At 39.9% G+C, this 25,006-nt stretch overlaps 3 protein-coding genes across 3 annotated transcripts; 1 reads left to right on the forward strand and 2 right to left on the reverse strand.

Annotated features, from left to right (window-relative positions):
- Window positions 1-10,393, reverse strand: uhmk1 (U2AF homology motif (UHM) kinase 1). The gene is made up of 9 exons (XM_026344384.1): window positions 9,613-10,393; window positions 9,223-9,352; window positions 8,478-8,664; window positions 8,188-8,385; window positions 7,946-8,040; window positions 7,762-7,838; window positions 7,495-7,593; window positions 7,285-7,373; window positions 1-7,065 (listed from the first exon to the last, which is right to left on the reverse strand). Exons 1-9 carry the CDS (start codon window positions 9,893-9,895, stop codon window positions 6,919-6,921), a joined length of 1,305 nt encoding a protein of 434 aa, XP_026200169.1. The 5' UTR covers window positions 9,896-10,393; the 3' UTR covers window positions 1-6,918.
- A 311-nt stretch (window positions 10,394-10,704) lies between these two features.
- Window positions 10,705-16,450, forward strand: akr1a1b (aldo-keto reductase family 1, member A1b (aldehyde reductase)). The gene is made up of 9 exons (XM_026344393.1): window positions 10,705-10,860; window positions 12,769-12,864; window positions 13,954-14,073; window positions 14,255-14,406; window positions 14,522-14,717; window positions 14,813-15,012; window positions 15,752-15,824; window positions 15,928-16,014; window positions 16,173-16,450. Exons 2-9 carry the CDS (start codon window positions 12,784-12,786, stop codon window positions 16,236-16,238), a joined length of 975 nt encoding a protein of 324 aa, XP_026200178.1. The 5' UTR covers window positions 10,705-10,860; window positions 12,769-12,783; the 3' UTR covers window positions 16,239-16,450.
- A 15-nt stretch (window positions 16,451-16,465) lies between these two features.
- On the reverse strand, window positions 16,466-23,425 carry c4h19orf44 (chromosome 4 C19orf44 homolog). Its single transcript, XM_026344405.1, has 10 exons — window positions 22,970-23,425; window positions 22,463-22,630; window positions 22,222-22,349; window positions 21,580-22,108; window positions 21,157-21,490; window positions 20,447-20,526; window positions 17,808-18,312; window positions 17,581-17,670; window positions 16,940-17,106; window positions 16,466-16,804 (listed from the first exon to the last, which is right to left on the reverse strand). The coding sequence occupies exons 1-10, from the start codon at window positions 23,084-23,086 to the stop codon at window positions 16,712-16,714; spliced, it is 2,211 nt and encodes a 736-aa protein (XP_026200190.1). The 5' UTR covers window positions 23,087-23,425; the 3' UTR covers window positions 16,466-16,711.
- Between the last annotated feature and the right edge of the window lie 1,581 nt (window positions 23,426-25,006).

Raw genomic sequence — 25,006 nt, forward strand, 5'->3', positions numbered from 1 at the left:
TTTCAAGTCTAGTATCCTCTTTATTATGACAAACTCAAACAGGACACCATGAGCGCCACGACTCATTCTCAACTGGAAGGTAAAGTACAAACTAACTCACACAGTTTCATTCATGTTGTATGTGTCTTTCATACAGTGACCTTCTCACATTGGTGTTTTTTTGTGCTCAGATGAAAAACAATCATTTTGTTCATTTGACATTTGATGGAGCAGCACTCCTGAGTTCTATTCAACTAGAAATAGAAACAAACATTTCTATACTGAGAAACATCTACAATTCAACTGACCCACTTCTTCAAACATCCTGCTGTTATCTTTAACAACTCTTCATAATCAACCAGCTGCTTCTCAATCAAACTGGTTCTAAAAAAAAAAAACACAAGGAAGATTTCAACTGTCTCATTGATTGTCTTATTATAATTTATTAAATTTAATTTAATTTAAAATGACTGGAGCCGTCCTGATCAAATCATTTAGTTTCACTTCTCTGATAATTTGGTAATTCTAGACCCTCAGAACTTGTGCTGCTTTAGGTTGGTTCACACTAAAAAAGAAGAAAAGGAATATTTCTTTACATTCAGGCTCATGGGAGCTATTTAGGCTAAATATTCTAATGTGTCACAGACAATTAAAGCTGCAATGATCAGCATTTTCTTTATTGAATAGACCATATGACTGTGTGTAATATGGAAGCTGGAATTCATAGTGACCAACTCAAAAATAATTATCACTATTTTTACTTATTTACAGTTTGTTTTGGTTTTCAAGCTGGCCAAATTCATTAACTATTGCAGCTTTAAATCACAATTACAAAGTAAAACAACTTCTGTTATTCAAACAAAGTCACAGTGAGTTTGTATCACTAGAACAATTGCATCACACCAACTCCTTACATGTCAACATTTTATCACCGTTGTAGTGTTAGTCTTCTTCACAAGCTGAAGGAAAAATTATGAGCTGACTTCATGTGTCAGCAGAATAAAACAGCTCACTGGTTCACTTTCATTTGATCTTTTAGGTTTTGTTACACAGCATTTATCTACTGTGCTTCAAAAATTTTAAGGTAAACTTATGTAATGTGTGCTTGTCAACAGGAATGCTTGCTATAGACATGATCTGAGTAAATGCTATTAATTCTTCAGTTACAAATTCACCCTTCATTACGCTACACAAGTGATGTTAAATGATTTTCACACACACACACACACAGACACACACACACACACACACACAGACACACAGACACACAGACACACACAGACATATGCAAGCTTATAAAAGTCAGGTCTTCTAAGGTTCATATGCTATGAAACTAAAACACAACCCTGAACTTCTGTCAGTGCAGAAAAGACCCACACTGAGCTGCAAAGACAAAAAAGAGGAAAATGGAAGGTAAACTGACTTAAGGTCACAAATAGCAGTGAGTATGTGTTTAAAATGTAAAGATTTTCCCTTTCGTGTCCACACAAAACCTGAATCAGGAAGGCTCGTCTGAGTCAGAACCACAGAGACAGGACCAAAGACAAGAATGAAGGACTCAGAGGGACCAGAGCAACAACCTTTCTGCTTCCGTACTAAATTTTACAGAACAAAGACGTATGTCTGCCCTGTGTTTGACATGAAGCTTCCCCACATTCTCACTGGGAGATAGCTGCTGTCAATTCATCACTCATCAAAGCATTGAAGGCGTTTGATTCTGTTCTTCACATCATCTCCTCTCTCTGTACCTGCTGGCCAACACCGTGTGGCTACTGTCAGTGCTTCACAACACACACACACAAATGCAACACTTCCGACTACTACTCTGAGTAGATACTGGCATTTATAAAAAATTGTCTCACTACAGCCTGTGATGTCCAACATACCAACAAGCAAACATCAACATCCAACATCAATTTGTTCAGAGCCACGATCATAGTCGATCAACAGAAATCTATTTTACTTTGAATTTATTTACCTTGTCAAATGTGAGAACCAACTGCTTAGTTTTATAGGATCAACAATTTGACTTCATTTCAACTCAATTTGCAAATAGTCACTGTTTAGCAGAAATGATGCACGTTTGATTATGTGAGATGAGATATCTGAATGTTGTGGATGACATTAACGTTCAAATCGTCGAACTGCTAATATTACATCAATAGGGTGTGTAATTACACAGTACACAATGAAGACTAGGTAGCATGTTGTCACTTTAGTGTGTACACAGCTTCATATGGATATCAGGTGGGGGTTTTCAGTTCCATAGCACACACCTAACTTGAAAAGGAAAATTTATCTTGACACAATGCTATAATTAATAAAAGTAATAAATATTGTATAAACAAGGTGGAAAAAAATGGTGCTGTTGCTGGTAAAATGATGCTTTCAGGATGCAATTAAAATGAGCTCTTACCTCAAACAATATCAGCAAGTAGCAAACAATTAAATCATTCAGGCAACTGTAGCCTGAGTAAATATTTGAGTCAAATATTTAAACACATTTCCCACACAGATGCTCACAGCTCTGTGGCAGCAGTTTACTTCTTAGACTATCAATGTTAAAAAGCTGAATTAAGTCTAAGCTGGATTAAGAAATATTAATATTAACACTAATACACACCAAACACTTACCTACTGTTAACTTATTCAGAATCAGTACCATCCTGCAGTTGGCAACACAAGATGATAAACCAATTTATGAATAAGTAATAAACTTAACAGGTTTCAGTGCAACAATGGCACTGTGGCTTTAAATAGTGGATTCAGTGGATGGTCAAGTTCCTAAAGTGTGTAGCAGTAACACAGTAATCACATTTTCATTTCTGTCTTTGTCAATAATATCTTAACACTGCCTCTGTGAAGATTTTGCCTTCTGTGGCTTCATGTGTTGCCAGAATGGATTTGTGACAAACACAAAAGACGTTTTTAATGAGCAGTTAGGCAGCATTTGAACTGACACTAGAACAGTGAGGAAGACCATGTGCTGTATGCAGGTGTGGGGATACAAAACATCCCCTCAATATCAAAGATGTATAAAAGATGTGTATCTTTTTTGTAAAGAAGACAACACAATTTATAACTAAATTAAAACTACTGAGCCCTGCATCTTAAAACAAGTGGAATCAACCATATATATTTGTTTAGCTTGACGTGAATGTGTAAATGTTGGAACTTTGGAGAATTCGCTCAACTCATCAAGTTAAGATTTTAAAAGAAACAAAACTAAGTGATTTTTTATTTGATAATATATGGAATTGTTTCTTTTCATAAAAATAAAAACAATGCTAACCATGATAAAGGTTAGTGTTGAATTCAGTCCCTACCCATAGACATAAGACTATAACAAAGTCACTAGGAGCAGATTTGGTACTGATTTTGGTACAAATAGAAAAAACTACAACAAAACAGTGAAATGAAAAACAAAGAACACACACTGTCTGTGTGATTTAACTATTTAGTTGACTTTAACTGGGACAGTTTTGCATTTTCAAAGCTCATAAAAGGACACTGAACACACTAGTAAACCCAAGTTCAGTTAAATTGTGTTTGTAAGGCTGCAGGGGAACTTGCTTGTGAGGTCTATGAGGTCCTCCTTAGCCAATTTTCAAATGAGATATTTGGTTACATGAAAATGTCCTTCTTTCCCTATCAAACCTAATTACTCTTGTTCCTCCATAATAACTTCCTAGATAAATATTATGGACCTGTAAAATAAAGCATTATAAAAGTACTTTTAATATCTGCTCACATTCACTAATGTTCCAAACAAAAACTACTGCTCGATTCCACAGTGTCCCAGCAAGTCTAATAGTTCATTCTCAGACTTAACCTTAACACACACTGATTCTATCACAACCCCTCTAATTAGTCTAATAAGTCTACACGCACAGTTTCTCAATGCCATTTAAGAACCACAACTTACACACGCTGAGTTGTCATGCATCATTAAACACAAACAAACGGAGTTCTCACAATGTCCAAGCTCTCCCGTTAATGATCTCTAAGCCAAAGCCAAAGCCAAGGTTCATACTCATCACTTCATAAGGTACAGTACGACTGTGATGAGTTTATTCTTGCAGGGGACCTGGGCAGTGATAATATTGCTATTGCTACACAAAACTACAGATGCTATTGTATATTTGTTTGAGGGCTGAGCAGAACAACTAAATCATAATTGAACATCATCTACAAAATCAAACTTCAAATGGCATTAAATATCCTGATGTTACCAAGTTTCAGTTTGTATACTAGGTCCTTGACAAACTACAGGACATTTTATAATTACATTGTTACTTAAGGACTACTGGTTACACATACGTGCACAACACTGACCGCCATGGTTATATATCACAGATCTAATTCAAAAGTGCTGTATAGTGCTGGAAGTGGTTGGTAGTGGTCTAATTCAAGTTTCAAGTCAAGATTTTTCGGCCAGTTGTGCACTCTTAAGTGGAAACTTTGGAATTCACATTTTAGGCACATATTATAAAACAAGTTTGTAGAAAAAATATGGTTTGAGAGTAGTTAGGATAAGATGATATTGCAACTTTTCCTTTGACTCTTTTTTATACTTTCTGTTGCAGAATTTAAACATATTTATTAATATTGGAAGGAGCGACAATATTTTGTAACACTAAGGTGCAGTGTGTAAGATTTGGAGGGATCTGTTAGCAGAAATAGAATACAGCTTTCACAGTTATGTTTTTATTATATTATGAATAGTGTGTAATCACCTGGAAACTAAAAACTTCAGTTTTCTTTGGTTTAAAATAAGTCTTCTATATCTTTCACAGAGGCCCCCATGTTGTTCTGCCAGAGGCTTCAGATAGTTGCAACCTGCAAGCTCAACTCTAGATGCCAGTAAATCTTACGCACTGCACCTTTAAGGAAGATTTACACGTAGGTAAGCCCAAATGGTTTTCTAATTTTGCACGAATATTTTTTCACACTAAAAATCACATTGAGCAAGACTCTAGATTTGTGCTCTATAACATTAGTGAAACAGTTCACGTAACTATGTGATTATATTATATAACTGTAATGTATTTATAAAGAAAAGTCACATTTTCCCTTGCTAAATTGTAAACTGTACTTCCAAATAGTAGTCTGTGATAAAATGTAGCATTTTTAGTATTTTGAACTTTAGCATTTAGCTACAATAATACTATCATCTTAGTATTTAGCTAAACCCCACATTGGCATACCATCAGTATCACTTGTAGCTCCCGTGGAGGTGTTCAGTAAAAGTATCAGACTAGATTTAACAATAACGCAGTGTAAATGAGCAATAGGCAGCTTTACAAAGAAACTGAAATAGAAGTTTGCTCTAAATTACTGTCTGTAACAGTCTGGTTTTTGGGATATATTCTCTAAGGCATCTGCATCATCTTCAGCTACACGAGGAATCGACGCATACACGTGAAACACAACCTGTTGTTATAGCAGCATTTTGGTTAAATAGCTAGCTTGTGAATGCCAAAGGGCACTTGCGTAGAAATTGTCTAACGTTTCAGTGTGAGAGAGCAGGCTTGATCGACACCTCATATCCACTTTTATAACAGAGTGGAACCAAGAACTAAAGAGTAATTGTTGTACCAGAAATATACATTCCACTGCAAATATATATGGTATGCCGACTCTCCATCACTGATATCTAACGGCGTCCTTAATCTTCCTGAATTCTAGTAGTAAAGCTGTAATCATTTCTCCCCAACCAATACAACATAACTAACTTTATAATATTGTCAGCAGTTTTGTTTAAAAGTGAATATCTTGGGACATTTCTGTCATAAACTCAATCCATTGTCATGCAACTTCTAATATTTCTTGAAACTGACTCAGATCTATTATATACCAATTGTATGCCGTGCATTTTGTGTACCCTAGAAACAAAATCCTTTGGTGGAAATATCTGTATAGATTAGCTACTGCAGACTCTCTATTCATCAGAACTGCACAGTCTTAAAAAGCCAATGAAAATTATGGCAAAAGCAAGACAGTGACTGGACACCATTCTCCTTCTGTGTATTTCTTCTACAAACAAATGCATCTGCTGTGAAAGATGAAAGATGCTACCAAAAATCTACACAGAGTGGCATTAAATCACCCCATACATGCGTAACAGCTCAACAGCTGACTGTGTCTGCATTTTCTATTGTCTCGTAGAGAATAAACTGTTGTGTACAACGAAAGCGTACTAGTCTTAGAAACACTTTCTAGTGCAGCCGAACTCACTGTTCTTTTTGTTCAGAGCCATATATAAATCACAGTCTGCTTCACAAGCCAAATCAATCTGATCATTTTCAGCATGTCTGCAAAAATATTCACTTGTTCATGTGCCCTTTCAGTGCTAAAATGATTCTCAGAGCATGTTGATTTGTTAAATTTAAGATCTACAAAGCATAAGGCTACAAGACAGGCCACAAGGAACCTGTGGCTAGCTCAGATAATGGCTGAAGCTAAAAGTCCCCTTCATTGCTACTGCATGATCAGCGTTATCCTGCAACATGTCTATAATGACATCCCTGACTGACTCCAGTTATAAGATAAAGTGTTTCACTAAACTTTATCTATAAATATCTAACTATCACAATACACCCTTGGAGGCTTTTCTTCTCATAATTACTCATGCCATCATGGTCATTTTTATTAGTGAATCAGCGTAGACTGTGAGCTGGATCAGGATATGCTGAGGAGGCAGCAGAAATCAAATGTTGCTCAACTTACACTTTGCATGAAACACAGCATGACTAACATGCAGAACTTTTAACTATGCTCATTAATATGTTAATCAATTTTACCTGCTGGGCGGCCATTTGTAACTCTGTCTAGCCACTTTAACAGAGAGTAAAGACCTTCTACGTCATGGTGCCCCTTTGCAGCTGTGTAGTTTTTTTCATGCAAACAATGCAGAAGTGTAAATTGAGCTTTAGGAATTCACTGCACAGTTTGATACAAGTAACCTCTTTTATAGGCGCTGAGAGGGTAGAACGTGGCCACAACAAATTTCCCATCGAAAGTGCGGCCTGTGAGCAACCGCTGAGCTTCTTTGGAGTCACTAGAGCTGGCATACTCTACAAACACCTAGGGGACACACAAGGGACATGTGAATAATATGAATAAATTAGTGGGCTCAAAATCATCATCATATCGTTCTCTGTTTCTCATTTTGACAGGTTTTGCACTAAAACACAGACGTTTTCTACTATAGACTAATTGGTATTAAGAAATCCCTGTAACTTCATATTTTCATGAACATTTGAAGAACATTGAAGAACCTGGTTTATAAAACAACTGTCTCACCTGTCCTTTCCCTGGGTTCTCCTTGGGGATAAGCAGAGAAACCACTGAGCCATACTTCTGGCATTCCTCTTTCATATCTTCTAGGATGTCTGAGAACAAACACGAGAACAATATTTTTTACTTGCTTTAAACTTCTACACACCTGTAAGAACCTGGATCCCAATTCATAAATTCACTCAAAATTTAAAGACTTTAAAGACTCCATTGTACCTTCATACTCCTCTTCATTGTGCAGATGGCTGTCGTCAATTAGGTTCAACAGACGCAGAACAGGAGAGGGCAGTAAAACCAGGTCCTCAATGTGAGGAGCTGACACAGACACACACACACACACACACACACACACACACACACACACACACACACACACACACACACACACAGACACACACACACACACACACACACACAGTACAGGTAATTGTGGTACACAGAGACAGGTTAATCTTAGTGGATGTCACAAATATTGACACATACCGAAGGGAATACTGAAGAATGGGCTCAGCAGGGCAGTTTCAGCTGTGCATCTTTGCTTTGGGTCATTGAGAAGCATGCTGTAAACACAAAGTCACAAAGAGCCGGTGAATAGCTGGAGCTATATCGGCTATATTATTTTATTACACAACAGGCAAGATAGTATAGTAGTGTAATAGATGTTTACCTTTTGATAAGGTCTCTGAGGTGATAGACAGGAATAGCAGGGCATGCCAGACTGTTGTTGGCAAAGATATGGTCAACAATGGCAGCACTGTTATCCTAAACAAAAAGGGACAGATTGTAGAATACTATTTCAGTATCATATTAAGCTATATGGTATCTGTATTAGAGAGCTTGCAAAATCTCTTTAAATTCCTATGGATTATACAATAAGTTTACTCTCCCCAGAGTCCAGTTGAAAAATACCTTCCACTCCTGTGAGCGGACGGTGTCTTTGAGTTTGATTCCTGAGAACATCTCCAACAGGATGATGCCCAGGCTCCACAGGTCCACAGCGGCCGTGCAGCCCGAGTCTCCCTCCACCTCCACTCCAGCCTGAGCGAGGCTGTTCTGTAGCTCAGCCTCTGGAGCGCGATACCCGTCTGTCTGGATGTACTTAACATCCTGTAGGAGGTGAGGACGATAGAAGTCAGAAACTGAACACCCAATTACCCTGCTCCCATTTTACAGGTTTTCATATTGTCAGACACACACACCTGGTTTCCCTCTTTAAAGCTGAGGCCAAAGTCGATGAGTTTGAAGCACTCGTCATCAGCGCTCCAGAGGATGTTGCGTGGCTTGAGGTCGGCATGGACGTAGCCTTCCCTATGAAGAAAGGCAAGAGCCTCCAGGATGTCTCTGGCACAGTGCTGAACAAGCCACATGGAGTGGCCCTGCTGTGGTCTGCCAAAAAAAAAATCATGCTATGGAGTTAAACAGAACACTCTTTTAGATATTCAAATATTATCTTTAAAATGACTGTGACACCATCATTCATATATATATGACTTATCAATTGTTTTAGGCAATACTTACTTAGGTTTTTTATTTATTTAATCTTTTTAATACCATTCTAAAAATGGTCTAAACCTCCCTGACAGATTTTTGGGATACTATGTCAGATTAAAAGGTTTAGTTCACAGATATGCACCTTAAACATATGACCATAATAACATATTCATATTAGCCTCAGATGTTTTTGCTAACCAGTAATAGGTGAAACTCCGCATCTGGACAGTACAGTTGATGGTTAAGGAAAGCATCGGTTAATGGATCGATACAAGAACATTTCCAAGTCATTGAAAACATTACAGGGGCAATTACTTTTTCACATTGTATCAGGCAGGTTTGGACAGCTTTTTGTATTTACTCAGGTTATTAAAATTAATTTGATGATCTGAATCATTTAAGTGTGATAAATATCCATTCATGATCCTAACTATCAGCAATCAGATTACTCACCTACCACCGTGGGTACCACTGGTACCTCTCACCAGCAGCTCAGACACACTGACATCTAAGAGCTCCAGCAGAAGACAGCGGGTGGCAACACCCATACAGCTGTGGTTGGTGAAGACCCCATACAATGTCACTGAAAGAAGAATACATCTGTTATTAGAAATAGCAAGGCCTGCACTGGTGTATTCGATTCATGTTTAAGGACGTACATACAACCTCATTCACCAGTATTACAATCCATCATTAACGTATTTGTTATAGAAAGGTTCAAACTAAGCAATCTCGCTTCATCATCGTGTCAGCATAGCTAATTGTGTTGTTGGCTTTAACGTTTTAATGTGTTAACGTGTAAGTTATAGGTTTAGTTTTCCCTGGTTAAAAGGCTGTTGTTACCTATGTTTTTATGTCCCTGGATGTCCTCCAGCACGGACCTCTCCTTGTGATACCCGTAATCTCCTCCCTGAGTGTCGGCCTGAAACTCCTTGACAGCGGCCGTGGTGGCTCTACCTGAGCTGACCCGGTACACCGAGGCCGAGACTCCCTGGCCGAGCCGCGACTGGACGGTCCATATCTCGCCGAAGATCTCGAACAGAACCGGCTTCATGCTCTGGTCTACGCTACCCGGACGAGGTGCCTGTACCTTTGCGTTCGGCTCGGAGGAGCCGCAGTGAGCCATTGGGAGACTGGAGGCGGGAGGAGAGGCAGCTAGTTGACAGGTGGGAGCAGCTGCAGGAGCATTGCGAGCGAACTGAGGCTCTACCAGCGCCGCATACAACTAACAGGACTTTGGTTAGTCAATAGTAGCTAAGAGACAGCACGGCTACACCCTCAACCTCGTTAAAACTAAACACAGCGCAATACTTAGACATATTAGAATACTGTTTGGCTAGCAAGACTATCAAAACGAGTCTAAGTCAGTCAGCTGACAAAAAGTTACAAGCTAGCTAAGTTAACTTAGCTCCTCAAAGTGGCTAAACTAGCCACAGAGTTTAAGCACAAAAACAAACCACTTCCACGTCGCGCAGGAAAGTGTTTCCCCCATAATGTACCGGATATTATTACGGCATTTTAACTGACTATAACAAATTGCTAAAGTGTATCAGTTTCGACCAAACTGCTGTGAAGTTTTGCTTGAGTTTCAAAACTCTGGTTGTTGATATTACTCCCACTTCCGTTTCTGCTCTCCTCTGTTCACATTGGAAGCCCATGTCTCTCTGCAGTCCGCCCCCTGCCGGCGCGGAGTGTGCCTACAACGTTCAGCTCAACGTTTCCTATTTTTTCTGACTAACTTTATTGTGTAAAAGATACTACAATCAATTGAATACAATTATTAAATATATGTTGAGTGTGCTAACATCACAGTGCGGCAGATTTGTTCCAACTAAACGCCACTGCGCACTATTTCACATGTAAGGTTTCATCGTTGATCACATCCACATTTCTTTTCTCAGCTGCTCAGCTGACGCCACCGGAAACAGACTCATCATGCAACCGGAAAGGGAAATGTCAACAAAATGAGGTGGTGTTTTTGAACATTTCGCAGAAATCAGTGCTCTGATTTGCACACTTGTCCTGCAGAAGAGAGGGGGACCATAAGGAGAGGTCCTCGTTTGAAGCCGCGGGTTGTAAAATCTTGACACAGTAAGTTCACGGTTTAGACAGAGCGGGAGAGCCGCTGTTCACTGTCCATTATTTCACAAAAGAGCCGAACCAGCTATGCAGTCATTGAAATATAAATATCAGCTCATGAAGCAGGTGTCCCGTCGTTTATGCGTTGACACTGAAAAGAGAGTGAGTCGATTACACTTCCATTATAGATGTAAATACAAAGAGGACGCGAGCACTGAGTTGAGCAAAGTGCGGATTTATTTTTTTTTTAAAGAAGCTAAAGCTAGCTAGCTGCTTTTACAGCTAACACAGCTGGACCTGGAGCCCAGCATTCATTTTAATGGGCGTAATGACGGCACACAGTCCATTAGGTTTTAATAACCAGTTTTCACGCCGGTGGTGTCTGCTAACGTCAGCTTTCAGTATTTCTGTCATATTCTGTGTGAACTAAATGGCTCGGCAGGAGGAGACAGCTGCTGAGCTCGAGGTCAGCGTCACTGTCGCGCGTGACTTTCCAGGAAACGAGCGGACAGACATTTAGGAAAGATCTGGAAAAGGACTCGGTGTTTCATGCTGTTCTAGCTCTAATCAACATCCAGTCCTGATGTTTGATTGTCGATTGCTTGTTTTCACAGTGTCGAGATTCCACACGAGACGAAGCTAATGCTAAACCAATGTGAAATCTCTGTTCCGCTGTCATGTGTCTGGTGGACATATGTTTGTTGTTTTGTATGAAGGTGTCACAAAGGGAAGGAAGTCGATTCCTGACTAAGCTAAAACTGCTGGCTGCAGATGTGGCTGACACTTTGATTTCTCTACATCCTAACAGGGCATGAGACTAAACAGTATCTTGTTATTGAAGTGAGACAGCTTTACTTAGTTTTCTTATGTGGCTCACAGCTGAGTCTCTAACTTGAGCCAGTTGGCCTTTAGTTTTCCTAGTCGTGTAGCATCGGTACAGTCTTGTTTTTAACCAAAGGTCTGTTGACTTTTGAGAAAGTCAGCACTCCTCCTCCTCTTTTTGGGTTGTTGGGTCAATCAAAATGTAACAACACTGACCAGGATCGGGTGGATCCTTTCTTCAGAAAGTGTGTTTGTTGAAGTCAGCAGATGCACAGAGAGCAATCTATCTTCACACCTTAACACATCTTCCCATTGTAAAAAAGCTTGTTTTTAGAAAGAATATTGTATTTTTTGATGATATCTTTTACATCTTGTTGAGAGTATGAATTTAATTATCTAGGACGGACTGTGGATGGTTATTTAATTCAAATGTCACTTGCCTCACTTTAATTAACAGTTTTATCATAGTTGGGGTTAAGTTTAGCACTTTATAAGCAGCATATATGGTTTTATGACAAAAACAGTTTTATTCTTTTAGCTTTCCATGCTGACAGATTGGTACCTCCAAGGTTTAGACTCATGAAACACCTCTATAGGGCCTCAGATGTCAGATATATCTAGTGTTCCTATGATAACACTCACCGGCCACTTTATTAAATTGAATCTAATACAATCCAACAACTCTGCTGTGAAGTCTACTTTTACAGGGTAACAATGTCTTTGTTTTTTGTAAGGTGATAATTGTACTGTATATTTATTATTAAGGTCATAGTAGGTGGTAAACTCTTACTGTGGTGAATTATATGAAGAAGTGTTTCTAATGTTTTGGCCCCATGGGTCAGGGGGCAAAATATTAGAAACCTATTTCTATATTGTGTAGGTTAATATTTCTTAATTAGTCATTCTTAACAAAACAAACCTGGTCTCATACAGTTTGTGGAACAGTGGAAAAACAAATATTGCCTGTGTTCAGGTCTTACTGGCTTTATAAGAGCAGTATAATAAGTAGGGATGTATTATTACTTAAATGTCTTACAACTGCGGCATAAGCCAAGCGGCTCCACATACTGACTGACTGGCTCTCCTTGTCTCTTTAAGGTGCTATTGAGAGGCATGAATGACTTTGCAGTTCTCAACACGGGGCGGAAGATGCCCCTGATCGGACTGGGAACGTGGAAGAGTGAGCCAGGAAAGGTAGAGACTGCACGTGTCCTTGTGTTTTTCCACTCCTAATAACATTAAACATGTAACCTAGCGTTTACTATCTCTGCCTCTTCAGTTCTCCTCTTTCTCGTGCTGAAAGTGTCTGTAATGCCAGACATTAATGCTGCACTAGAAAAAAACAGTTGACAACAAATCTAATTACTATGTACTATGCGTCTATAGCAGGACACCATGAAGGAAGCTGCCACTTATTAAAAAGAACATTACTGCACACATGAAGTTTGCCAAAGAGCAAACGTCAGGCGACGTGTGACACTCCACAGCAGTTTTGGCAAAATGTTTTGTGGACTGATGAAACTATATTGAACTATTTGGAAAGAACACGCAGCACTACATCAGTCACTGCATATCATAATGAAAACATCATCCCAATCATATAGTATGCTGGAGGAAACATCATGATTTGATATCTTATCCTTTTGATAAGTTTCTGCAATGTCACAACATTTATTCCTGTCCAGAGTTGCATTATTATTAGTATTGTTGATGGGAGAGTCGGACCACTGTGTAAAGTCTTCTCCAGCAAATCCCAAAGACTCTGACACTGACCTCATTCTTTGGACACATAACATTGTTGAACCTAGACTAGGTTAGTATACAGGTACTAGGCACTAAGCACTAGACATGATGGGTGCATCACTTCACCCGCCCCTCTTCTTACCCTGATGCACCCATCACTCTGGAACAGGGTGAATCTGGACTCATCAAACCACGGGACCTTCTTCCATTGGACAGTTCTTAACCGACCTCCTTAGATGTTTTCTTTGCTTAATTCATGCCAATAATATGACCCTTCTGGAACAGATTAACATCTTTTCCACACATCTACACTTGCCAACCAAATTACTACTTACTACTTACTAGTACTACTACTATTACTACTACTTTTTATTTTTATTTGAATTGCTATTAGATTTTCAGGATGTGAAAGATTAAAGGTAGCAGGCTCCACACCTTGCCAGCTGATGGCAATGTATGTCTGGAAACAATGCGTCGGTGTACCTTTCCAAGTCTGTTTGATTTTTACTACTCTGCACCCCCTCCTCATCCTCATCATAGGTGAAACAAGCAGTTACCTGGGCATTGGAGGCTGGCTATCGCCACATTGACTGTGCATCCATTTATGCCAATGAGGCTGAGATTGGAGAAGCCCTACAGGAGACACTAGGCCCGGGCAAGGTAAATCAACTTTACTATATTACATTAGAAATTACTACAATAAAAATACTTCAGATAAATAAAAAAAACCTTAGAGGGTGACAGGTACCAAATGCTGAGATCACCTTCAGATTACTTATCTGAAATTTCCAAACACCCACACACTGTTTCCAGTCAATATCTCACATTGTTTGTGTTCCAGACCCTGAGACGAGAGGACGTGTTTATCACATCCAAGCTGTGGAACACCCAGCACCACCCAGAGGACGTGGAGCCAGCGCTCCTGAAGACCCTCAAGGAACTGAGACTGGAGTACCTGGACCTCTACCTCATCCACTGGCCCTATGCCTTCCAGTGAGCTCAACCTCCACCAAGTGACCAAGTCCTAATGACAACTCACTTGTCATCCTGACAAGTTGACTGTTTTGAATCTGTCTGTTAACTTCTGCTCCCTCTTTGTACCCTCTAGACGAGGAGATGTTACTTTCCCCAGAAAGGAGGACGGTACTCTGCTGTATGATGACACAGACTACAAGGTGACCTGGGCGGCTATGGAGAAGCTGGTGGAAAAGGGCCTGGTCCGTTCCATTGGCCTATCCAATTTCAACAGTCGTCAGATTGACGACATCCTGTCTGTCGCCAGCATCAAACCAACTGTTCTACAGGTACAGGGTGTTTGTGCGCTGACATGGTCAGATAAGACAATCTGTATAAAACGTCTCAAGATTCACTCTGATATCTCTGTGATTTGAATGGACAGGTAGAGAGCCACCCCTATCTGGCCCAGGTTGAACTACTGGCCCACTGTCGGGACCGGGGCCTGGTGATGACAGCTTACAGCCCTCTGGGCTCTCCCGACCGGGCCTGGAAACATCCAGATGAGCCTGTCCTGCTTCAGGAGCCTGTGATCGCCTCCCTTGCTGAGAAATATAAGAAGAGCCCCGCTCAGATTATCCTGAGGTGACTTCACTGTTGAGTTACCTGCAACCAGATTCTTACCAAACAATACCTGTTTGTCACCAGGCATTTTTGAAGTCTTTATGCCTGCTGCATGCTTGAGAATACTCACATCCAATGTTAAAAGCGTGGGCCTCCACAGACCTAAGAACACACACTAGATGATTCAGTCGCGACCAAGGACCACACTTTACATTTCTACTTAACAGTTTCAGAGTTGTGATTCCAGGGACCTTGTGATCTCACAGAAACTCACATGATCAAATGTGATTTAGACTAAACCAAAATAAATTTTCTGTCTCATTAAGTAGCACGTAATTGCTGTACAGAAATATGGTAATTTAGAAATGGTTTCTTAATTACAAAGTTTGCCCACCAGAGGGCACTAATAGGTTGAATTTCCTACTTATTAAATACTGTTTATATAAAAGCCTATAGTGCAATAAAATATTAGTTTACTCTGAAATTCTGATATTGACATCAGCCTCAAAGATCATGAATATTTCATAGGGGCGACACAGAAATTCCTAAAGTTTACTTGGTAAAGCAGTTAAAGATGAACCTCAGGACTGGTGGATCTATTCCAGGTTCCTCCGAGCCACATGTCAGAGGGTCCTCATTAATTCAGTTGTACCTTTTTATATGTGTTTCTTGGGTTTATGTAGAGAGGAATAATCCGCTAATTTACCAGATTAATAAAACTCATCAGTAGAGGAAAACATGGCATGCTTTGTGTTTACAGGTGGCAGACACAGCGAGGAGTGGTAACAATCCCCAAGAGTGTGACACAGTCCCGTATCAAGGAGAATATTGAGGTACAGTTACAGCTTTACTCCCACCAGTTAATTTCTAAATCATGATGTCTCCTCAGCGAGACTCTGAATTCTGACTCTGATAGAATTTTGTGTTTGTCGTCAGGTATTTGACTTTACACTTGAAGCAGAGGAAATGAAAAGTGTTACAGCACTGAATAAAGGCTGGCGCTACATTGTACCAATGATTGAAGTAAGTAGACCTTTTTTTGTTTTTCTTTTTGCATTTCTCAGAGTTGGTATCCTGTCAACTGGCAAACTTTATGTTCCTGTCGAGTTCAGTGTTAAGTGTGAAAGGTTTACGTGATGGAAGCAGAAGCAAATGTATTTACTTTGGTTTGGATGTTACAGGTGGAGGGAAAGCGTGTTCCCAGGGATGCTGGACATCCTTACTACCCTTTCAACGACCCCTACTAAAGACTCGCACTACAACTTTTGAATTCGTGCCTTCAACTACCACATCACCGCCACATCACCTTCCCGTGTTGTCCTTCTACTCTGTCTGTCAAATCCTGCACTTCTCATTAGAACATTTAAGAGTTACTGTTGGTGATGTAGACTGAAACATGTGGTATGATGGAAAACATACAATACATGTAATTTTTTAAAATAAACATTTTGTTACTTCACTTGCAGGTGTCTTTATTTACCCAGTTGATTATATAACAGTAAATCAACACTGGCAAAAACGATTTTAACCTTGAAACATTAAAACCATGTGTAACATCATGTTCTGTTGATACTCATGACGTTGAGTATGTTGTAGAAGAATTATTTACAATCCTGTTTTATGAAAAATTTATTACAAAAATATTTTTCCTAGAGTAGAAAAGTAGAATTCTGGATAAACCCTTTTTAATAAGAAGTCTCGTGTTCATGTGTGCCCCGTCTCATACAGCACAGTGGTATTCTCTCATCTCCTGCATCACCTCCTTCAAGGCTTCCTCCATTGTCAGCGTGCGAGGTCTGTGCCTGCGGATGTACTGCGGAAAGAAAGAATGTAGACAAAGCTGTAGTTTCACTGAGTTGATTCCTTTTAGTAGTTTTGAATTTCAACTTAACGTCTACACACACTAGAATGTTGTCGTGTGTGTGTTTGTGGAACTGGTGTGGTTTACCTCCCTGGTGTCCTCCAGCGTGGTGTATCTGTAGTTTGGTGGTTCCAGGCTGCGCACCAGGCTGGAGTGAAGTCGGCGGCTGCTTTCAATAAACTGCCTCGTTGTAGCAAGTTGCTGTTTCAGCATTTCATTGAGCACAAATACAGCAGGGTTGTGGGCGCTGAGAGCTGATGGAGATAGAAAAATCATCAGAACCTAGCTTCAGCGCTCAGAAGCACACATCACTAGGTTTGTGGCAAATGTGAGAATTGTGTGTGTGTCACCTATATGATATGTCTGGCCACACACTGAGACTTCCACGAAACTTTACTGCGATCTATGCTGACAATTTCCTAACTAGCTGAGAGGTTGGTACTAATCTTCTCATCTGTGTGTGTGTGTGTTTTTTAAAGGTTTGGAACACATGATGTGACAGTTACTCCCAGAAACAGTGGTGTTAACCAGCATTTCACCAACAGAGGGGGCTGTTGGTTAATATAAACTCATTCACTTGAACGTTTGTGTTAGATGCAAAACACTGAATTTCTCTGAAAATCATTTTCTGTTATTAAAATAATATGTTCAGACTTAATGAACACACACTTTCTATTAGTGCCCTCTAGATTTCTAGGTGTTTATATACATGTGTTTAGGGGTGTTACCTTCCACTCTTTCTGCACTAAGAGTATGTGCAGCCACTGAGGGGGGAGTCATGTAGGTCAATCCCAGTGCAGGACCAGATGCGGAGACACCTACAGAGAAAGTCAGAGACAACTCACATCTGGGTTTATACTCAGATGATACATGTATTATCAAAACTCCTGATTAACATGATGCTATTTAACCGTGGTGGTGGTGTAGTGACCTCCACCAAATCTTAAATACTAACCAGTGGACCATGCGTAAGCCATGCTTTCAGGCTGTGTCTGTACAGCTGCCTCTTTTAAAACCCCTCTGGCTGCAGCACGCCTCGCCTTCTGCTCAGATGAGGTCCAGCTGCGGGGTGATTCTGGGGATCTGGAGTCCCTGCTTCTACTGATTGACTGTGTCTGTGACACGCGGGAGCGACTTGGGTGTGAGAAAGTGCTTGAGTAATCATCTTCTGTCCTCCCGTGAGACACGTCTGAATCTGAAGTCTCATCTCTGACCTCCGATAGTGGCTCCTCCCCATCTCCATCTCTATCTCCTGTCAACTGCTCTGAAACCTGGCTGGCACTGCAATTTTGCTCTGTCCGGCTCTCACTCTCAAAATCACTGTGGTAGTCCAACACGTCCTCCTTCTCCTCCTCCTCCTCCTCCTGCTGCCGCTGTTGTTGTTGTTCCCCTTTCTTATAACTTGGCAGCTCTTTGTGTCTATTTGAGGATCCAGCAACAGTCAGGTTGTGTTCTTGTCTCTGCAGCAGCAATAAGCAGAAACATCAGTCCCAAAAGTTAAATGGATCAAATGTAATAAAACTGATACGGCCAACTTTTCCCCAAGTCGTAGATAAATAAAAACAGCTACACTATTGTAAACCTTCTGCTTTCATTCTCACTGATAAATATTATCTCCCCATACACACTATAAGTTCATTTTATTTATAAAGTCCACCACAAATCAGCTAATTATATACAGAAATGGATAAAAGTCTTTGTATCCTTCAGTTAAAGAAAGAAAAACCTACAAACATCACTGAAATAATAATAATAATAATAATAATAATATAATAAGTAAGTAAGTAATTTTTATTACATTTTTATTTATTATTAATTTTGTCACACTACAGCTGTAAAGTGAAGTTACACAGACACTTTGTTTGGACGTGTCAGGAGAATTGTATTTAAATTGCTGCAACAAATGAGTGTCGGGGTGCAACAACCACTATTATTAGCAAGTACAAAAGCCTTCAGAAAGAACTGGGGGAAGGTAAGATCAGCAAAGAATGAATGACTGATAATTATGGAAGAAATCATCAATGCAAAGACTGACATGTACTGTGCAGCCACTAAAAAAAAAAAAAAACACAACTGGAAGAAAAATGTGAAACGTGGTCATTACACAGGATGCAAACTGGCAACTTCAGAACTACACTAAAAGCTAATCCATCAACAGGACTACATAATTACCTCTTCACAGAATGAATATCCCAAACTGTGAGCACTTACCTAGATCCTGTTTTAACCATCATTCTTACAGAGTCAGAAGTCATTATCATCTGTAATAATGACTTATGTACAATTTGACAACAGAAGTGCAAAAGACAAGTGATCAGATCAGGTTTAAGAGTTTCAACCAGTATAAACTGACCTTTTATCAGCCTAAAGGGCCGTGCTAAATTGTATCATCACAGAGTGATATGTGATCATTCTTACCATTATACAAATTCGGCATATCGACATGTTTGCATCTCGCATGATAAAACAAACACAACAAACATGGTGGAAGGATGAGAGTTCATGGAGTGTGAGGAAGATTTACTTCAGATACACTCTTCATAAAAAGCATCTGCTATTTTTAAATTGAGTCAGAATCTCAAAGCAACAAAGTGCGTAAGTGTGAGAGGAATTTATTCCAGCACAGACAGAACCAATATGAGGAGGATGATGGTGGATCTGAGAGCAACAGCAGAAACAAACTACTGTAATTCAGAAGGGTTTTGTTTGTCGGTTGGTGAAAGAAATAAAGCAGTAAGAAGTAAGGCGCTGATGGGACAACATGATGCCAATACAAACTGTTGACAAGGTTTAAAGACAATAAAAAATAAACTCTAGATACAACTTGCTCTGAAGGTAATATCTCATTTGTATTCCACTGTTTAGTATTTGATTTGAGGCTTTTAAGCACTGTTAAGCACTGTTAAGACTTTATGCTGTGACATTGCCAAAAACTAAAAAGAAAAGTCTATACGACACAGCTATATTGTCTCCATGTGTAACTAAGACCAAACCTGCAACAGAAATGTCCATTAAGAAAGTAACATTGTCTGGTCTGTCTAATTGTAAACAGAAGTTATAACTTCGAACTGTTTAGGGACAGTACAGAGTGTAGGTCATCAAAAACGGAGGTATGAACTGAACCAAGGCTCAAAAAGGTCTGACCTCTAGTATTGTCATAGTAACGTCTTAGGAGACATTAGTATTCATGTAAACGTTGGACTCAGCTCGTCTGTCTAATTGACTGTTTTTTTAACTGCTAATTGCTCCCCAGTTCCCCGGCTAGGTGATAATGTCTTTGTTAAGGCGGTGGCCAGACAGTGTGGGGTGTGTTTCTCAAAACAGCTCTCTCCTGCTGGAAACAATAGAGCTGATTTGAACTGCAGAGCTGGATTATTTCTAACTATGACACAAATATTTCATATTACGCATTGTTGTGTACAACAAACACTGATTACTTCAGTTTACTGTAGAAACAGAAACAATGGGCAAAATTACATGGAAGATAAAACAGCTCCTTAAAATCATATTTGTTTTAATTCCATGACAGATATAGTATATTATCATATAATGTATTTTTTACACAGTTCTTAATTCACATCTATCATTTCCCACCTGAATTTCCGGTGTTTCCTCTGTAAATCCAACGCTAGCAGGTATGAGGTCATCTAATGACATCACATTTACCTTGAAGTCTGCAATAACACAAGAACAGCAACAGAATTTTATGAAATGACTGCATATCCAGACAAACATCAAGAATGCTACTACTAGCAATACACTAGGCATCAAAGCTCTATTAGAAGCACCTGTTGAGCAAAAGATAGTGTGTTGTGTTATAAGATGGGTGATGGGTGTGTGGGTGGGTGTTATTTAATAAAGCCCATTGTAGCCCTGTTGATGGTAAGGAGAGGAATGGCAGACACAAATCTTCTAAACTGACTGTTTCTCTCTGTTAGCTGCTTTAAATGTTCCCACTGGAGAACTGCCCAACTTCTGTTTCATAAAGTTTGTTCAAAGATTGGGATGATTGCTGCATGAATCCCCCATGAAAGCATAAGAAAGGTGCATATACATTTCAGCAAAACAAAACTCTACACAGACATGCGTTGTATACCTTGTGGTCCATCTAGGATGCATGAGATGAAGAGTGAAGAATAATGACAAAAGGACTCAGACAGCACAATATCAAAAATAGTATTCTGATCTTGATAATGCATTAATTTGAGACATTGTTGTAAGTGGTGTACACTGATGGTTCTAAAGAAAGCCTGATCTTAAAAATCTTAAAAACACAAACGGCCATTTGCCAATGAACTTCTCACCTTCAGAAGAAACTACACTTATGTCACTGTGGAGATCTTCAGAGGCAGGCTGCACAGGGAAGAGCTCCTCCAGAGACTGCACCTCACTGGGACCTGACATGGCAGAGACAGCGCGCTGTGGACTGCCCAACCTACGAGGGGAGCTTAGTCTCCCTGAAAGAGTAGGGGAAACACAGGGGGGCGAGGGAGACGGAGAGAGTGCAGAAGGGCTGAAGTGAGCCTGAGGCTGGCCGGTGAATCGAAAAGGAGAACGGCGGTGAGAAGGAGAGGCGGGGGAGCGAGGTGGCTGAACAGCAGCTGGAGGAGGGGTGGAGTGGACCTTGTGACTCAACATCTGTAAGAGAGAAAAGCGGGGTTGGTTTTCATTTCATCAAATCACTACAGACATGTAGTGACTGTGTAGTGGGTTTAAAGCAGACATACCTTGTCTGGCTTTTTGATGAAAGAGACTTCTGGTCTTGAGAAGCTGTTTTCTGAATCCAGTGAATCTCCAAGCAGTTTCCTCATGTCCTCTTCGTCACTTTCCAGACTCAAACCACGAGTTGCTCTCACAGACTTGGTGTCCAAACTCACCAAAGGTACTGCAGCAGCAGCAGCAGCAGCAGCAGCTCTGGACCAGGACATGACACCAGCATCTGGACCTTTTGGAGACCCAGAAGTAGCAGTGTTAGTGCTGTCAACCGCTGCAGCAGCTTTGTTCTTGAGGAAACGTTTCCCCTTCAGGCTCTGCTCACTGCTAGACTGTGCTGATATTGGTACAGAAGGCTCCAGGGACTGGGTGACTGCTTCTGTTGGTGCTGAAAATCCCAAGTCTGAGTTTAGATTGTGGGCAGCTTTTGGCGCCTGTCTAGCCTGTTCCTGGGACTGCTTGCGGCTGCGAAAGCGGCTCTCAATTTGAGCCAGTCTGCTCAAAGCAGCAGTCTGGGAGCCACGCTGGGAAGACGACACATACCTGAATATGTGCATGAATACAGAGAAAAACACAAGGCTTAAGATTGTTTTTTAACTGAAAGTGTGGAATAGATTATTCAGATCTCTGTTTCTCTTACATGCCCTGAAATGTACCTTGGTTCAGGCATCTGCTGCATGTGGCTCTTGCTGACAGGTGACTGGCTGCTGATTGTAACTGGTGGTGGAGCCTTCTTCAAAAACCTGCTCCCTGCTCCTCCCAGAGAGCTTTGAGGTCTGAGATCCTGGCAAAAACAAACAAAAAAATGGCTCTCAGACAGTATAACTAAAATGGTAGCTGTGGTAGTATTATACTGAGCAATCAATTACTGTGGCAAGATTTTCTTAGGCTGTTTACCTTAGAATTCTCATTTCTTTCTTGGGTCTTCTGAGGAGCAGCTGAGCCCGCTGTGACAGCTCCATGCTCAGGAGCTGAGCTTAATGAAGACAGGTCACTCAGATCTGAAAGCAGAGTGTGGGTATTTTGGGCAGCAGGTCTGGAGTTTATAGACCCATCTACAGTACCCTGGAGAACAACATCATTATTGGTTGTGGTCATGAAACAAATACCTGCAATCATTTAAGTTCTTACATTATTAGTAGCTTTGACATACTTTCACTTCTACTATGCTACTTAATAAAGGTCTATCTTTCAGTTATGTTCCAGAGATAAATGTACAGTACTATTTTGGCTAGACTGCTGTAGATATTAGTTTGCAACTCTGTACATTCACATTTTTACAAACAAAATCATCCTCTTCTAAATGTGATACATTGTTACAGACCAAACTGACAAAACGTAAATAGGAGATCTATTTCAGTGCTAAACTATATACATATTAAATGTCAGATTTACTTTGATTACCTTTGTTTTGGCCGCAGACCCATGTGTGGACTGACCGACTCCTCTGCTGGTCCTCTTGGCGGACAGCAGTGCCTGAGCTCGGTCCAGAGCAGAGCTTTGACCGCCTCTTTTCCACATCTTTAAATTGAAGTATTTTCAATTTGATTCTAATTCTTTATAACTAATAGTTAATTCACTTTGATATATATTGCTGTTGTTTGTTTACACGCCATGTTAACATCAGCTAACCAGGTTTGCTACTGTGTCGGAGAGTAGCCTGATGTTAGCTAGCATGGGGCTAAAACCATGTTAGCTGGAGAGCTACATTCAACGCTTCCCTTGAATAAAATGTGCGTCCTATTATAGTTTAACATCAAGAGCTTTACAAAGCTACCACCTTCTACCTAGCTGCCTTAGCTGTATACATAAAGTTAGCAGTTTGTGAATGGCGTCCTTTGTTTCCATGGAAAAGCTTCCTGTTTCGTCTTCTTCGTTGTCTTCAGTTGTCTTAGAGTATTAGCGCCTCCTACTGGTCATAGTGTTTTCTACATAGATGGAAAGAGCAAGATATAGAAATATATAAACGGTATTTGGTATAAAAAACATCGTCCCTAGTTATGTCATTATTCTTAAACTGAAGTGGATCATTCTGAACCCCCCGAGTGACAGACATTAGGGTGTACGTATTGTTTTTATGTCAACAATGTTTAATATCTAAAATGTCACATATTTATTCTGCACCAAATTACTCAGGACAAAGGAATCATCCACTGCTCTGTGATGATCCATGTTACTTTTTAAGGTCTGTAAATATGAATTTGAGAAGATAAACTGTATAAAAAACCTGAACATAGAAGGTTCAATAAAAATCTGGATAGAAACACGTTTATAATTCATATGGGTTTATCACATCACAACTTCCTTTGTGTGTTTTTCATTTTTTCCTATTACCTCTTACTCTGTCTGAGCATTCAACCTTGATGTCCCCCTGTTATAAGACAGGTGGTTCACAGTATGAGTGTCTGGGCGCTCTGTATCTGCACCTATGTCTAAAAACAGTGACCTTGTTTTAACTGTCTTTTGCCATCAACAAATGGAAAGAAAAAGGTCTCCGCTGTTTGCAGTTCTCTTAAGCTTGAGTCATCATGTTTTCAACGTCCTGGCTTTTGGCATTCTTTCTGTACTTTTCAGTATTTGTTGTTCTGGTCATTTCTTGTGCCTAAACACCTCTGCATGAACCACATGTTTGTTACTGTTTCCACACTGACAAACACAACCCAGTGCATTGCACCTTGTTACCTGTAAGGACACTGAGTCATACCCTCAATCATTCTGAGGGCATGACTGTTCACAAAAGTATACATGCAACATTAGAACATGAAACACATAATATTCTTTCTTCAACTGTTTTATTTTTTTACTGAGTTACTTTGTTGTATCATTGTGTTCAGTCTAATTCCCCCCATTTTATTCTGCATGTTAAAGTTATTAACACTCCAAATGCCTTGATCAAAGTATCATTATTAGAAATGTGAGACTACAATCACTAAATTTGATTATAAAAAGGTCCTACACGTATTTTCTCTAATGATTGATTGACTGCTGAATGTATACAACAATTGTATTCAAATTGGGTTTGTTACCTAACCTCCAGTGGATTTGAGCTGTGCTTGGACCATTGTAGAATTGTAATTCAAATGTTTCTTAATGACCTTCATTACCCATATGTCTGTACTCACACTAACGTATACTAACTATATGCATGCCATCATTACTCCTTCTAAATGTTTCTCAACCTGTTTTTGAATGCAGAACAAATGGATTCTACAAGAAAAAAGAGTGCATATGGAAACATTTATGTGACCCCACCAAAGACCTTCTGGATACATAAATGCAGTTATATAAGACTACTTCCACTGTATCTTTGCTAAAATTTGCTTTTAGTCTTCTGGACTTGTCAGCTCAGTAATTAGTCACCTTTTCACCTTTGCTTTGAAGCCATTTCCATTTAAATGTGAAGATTCCCATCGTCACATTATGTTGCTCTCAATTCAATTT

The sequence above is a fragment of the Anabas testudineus genome, chromosome 4 (genome assembly GCF_900324465.2).
Source record: "Anabas testudineus chromosome 4, fAnaTes1.2, whole genome shotgun sequence".
Lineage (NCBI taxonomy): Eukaryota > Metazoa > Chordata > Actinopteri > Anabantiformes > Anabantidae > Anabas > Anabas testudineus.

What these genes read in the sequence shown, in the direction of transcription:
- uhmk1 (XM_026344384.1), bottom strand. Translation starts at nt 9,895, where the DNA reads ATGGCTCACTGCGGCTCCTCCGAGCCGAACGCAAAGGTACAGGCACCT. An exon ending in CCAGGGACATAAAAACATAG is followed by an intron (nt 9,353 to 9,612) that starts GTAACAACAGCC and finishes TTCTTCTTTCAG; the next exon opens with TGACATTGTATGGGGTCTTC. An exon ending in GCTTTAAAGAGGGAAACCAG is followed by an intron (nt 8,386 to 8,477) that starts GTGTGTGTGTCT and finishes CACCTCCTACAG; the next exon opens with GATGTTAAGTACATCCAGAC.
- akr1a1b (XM_026344393.1), top strand. Translation starts at nt 12,784, where the DNA reads ATGAATGACTTTGCAGTTCTCAACACGGGGCGGAAGATGCCCCTGATC. An exon ending in TCAAACCAACTGTTCTACAG is followed by an intron (nt 14,718 to 14,812) that starts GTACAGGGTGTT and finishes TTGAATGGACAG; the next exon opens with GTAGAGAGCCACCCCTATCT. An exon ending in ACATTGTACCAATGATTGAA is followed by an intron (nt 16,015 to 16,172) that starts GTAAGTAGACCT and finishes TGGATGTTACAG; the next exon opens with GTGGAGGGAAAGCGTGTTCC.
- c4h19orf44 (XM_026344405.1), bottom strand. Translation starts at nt 23,086, where the DNA reads ATGTGGAAAAGAGGCGGTCAAAGCTCTGCTCTGGACCGAGCTCAGGCA. An exon ending in AGGAAACACCGGAAATTCAG is followed by an intron (nt 18,313 to 20,446) that starts GTGGGAAATGAT and finishes TTGCTGCTGCAG; the next exon opens with AGACAAGAACACAACCTGAC. An exon ending in CGCTGGAGGACACCAGGGAG is followed by an intron (nt 16,805 to 16,939) that starts GTAAACCACACC and finishes TTCTTTCCGCAG; the next exon opens with TACATCCGCAGGCACAGACC.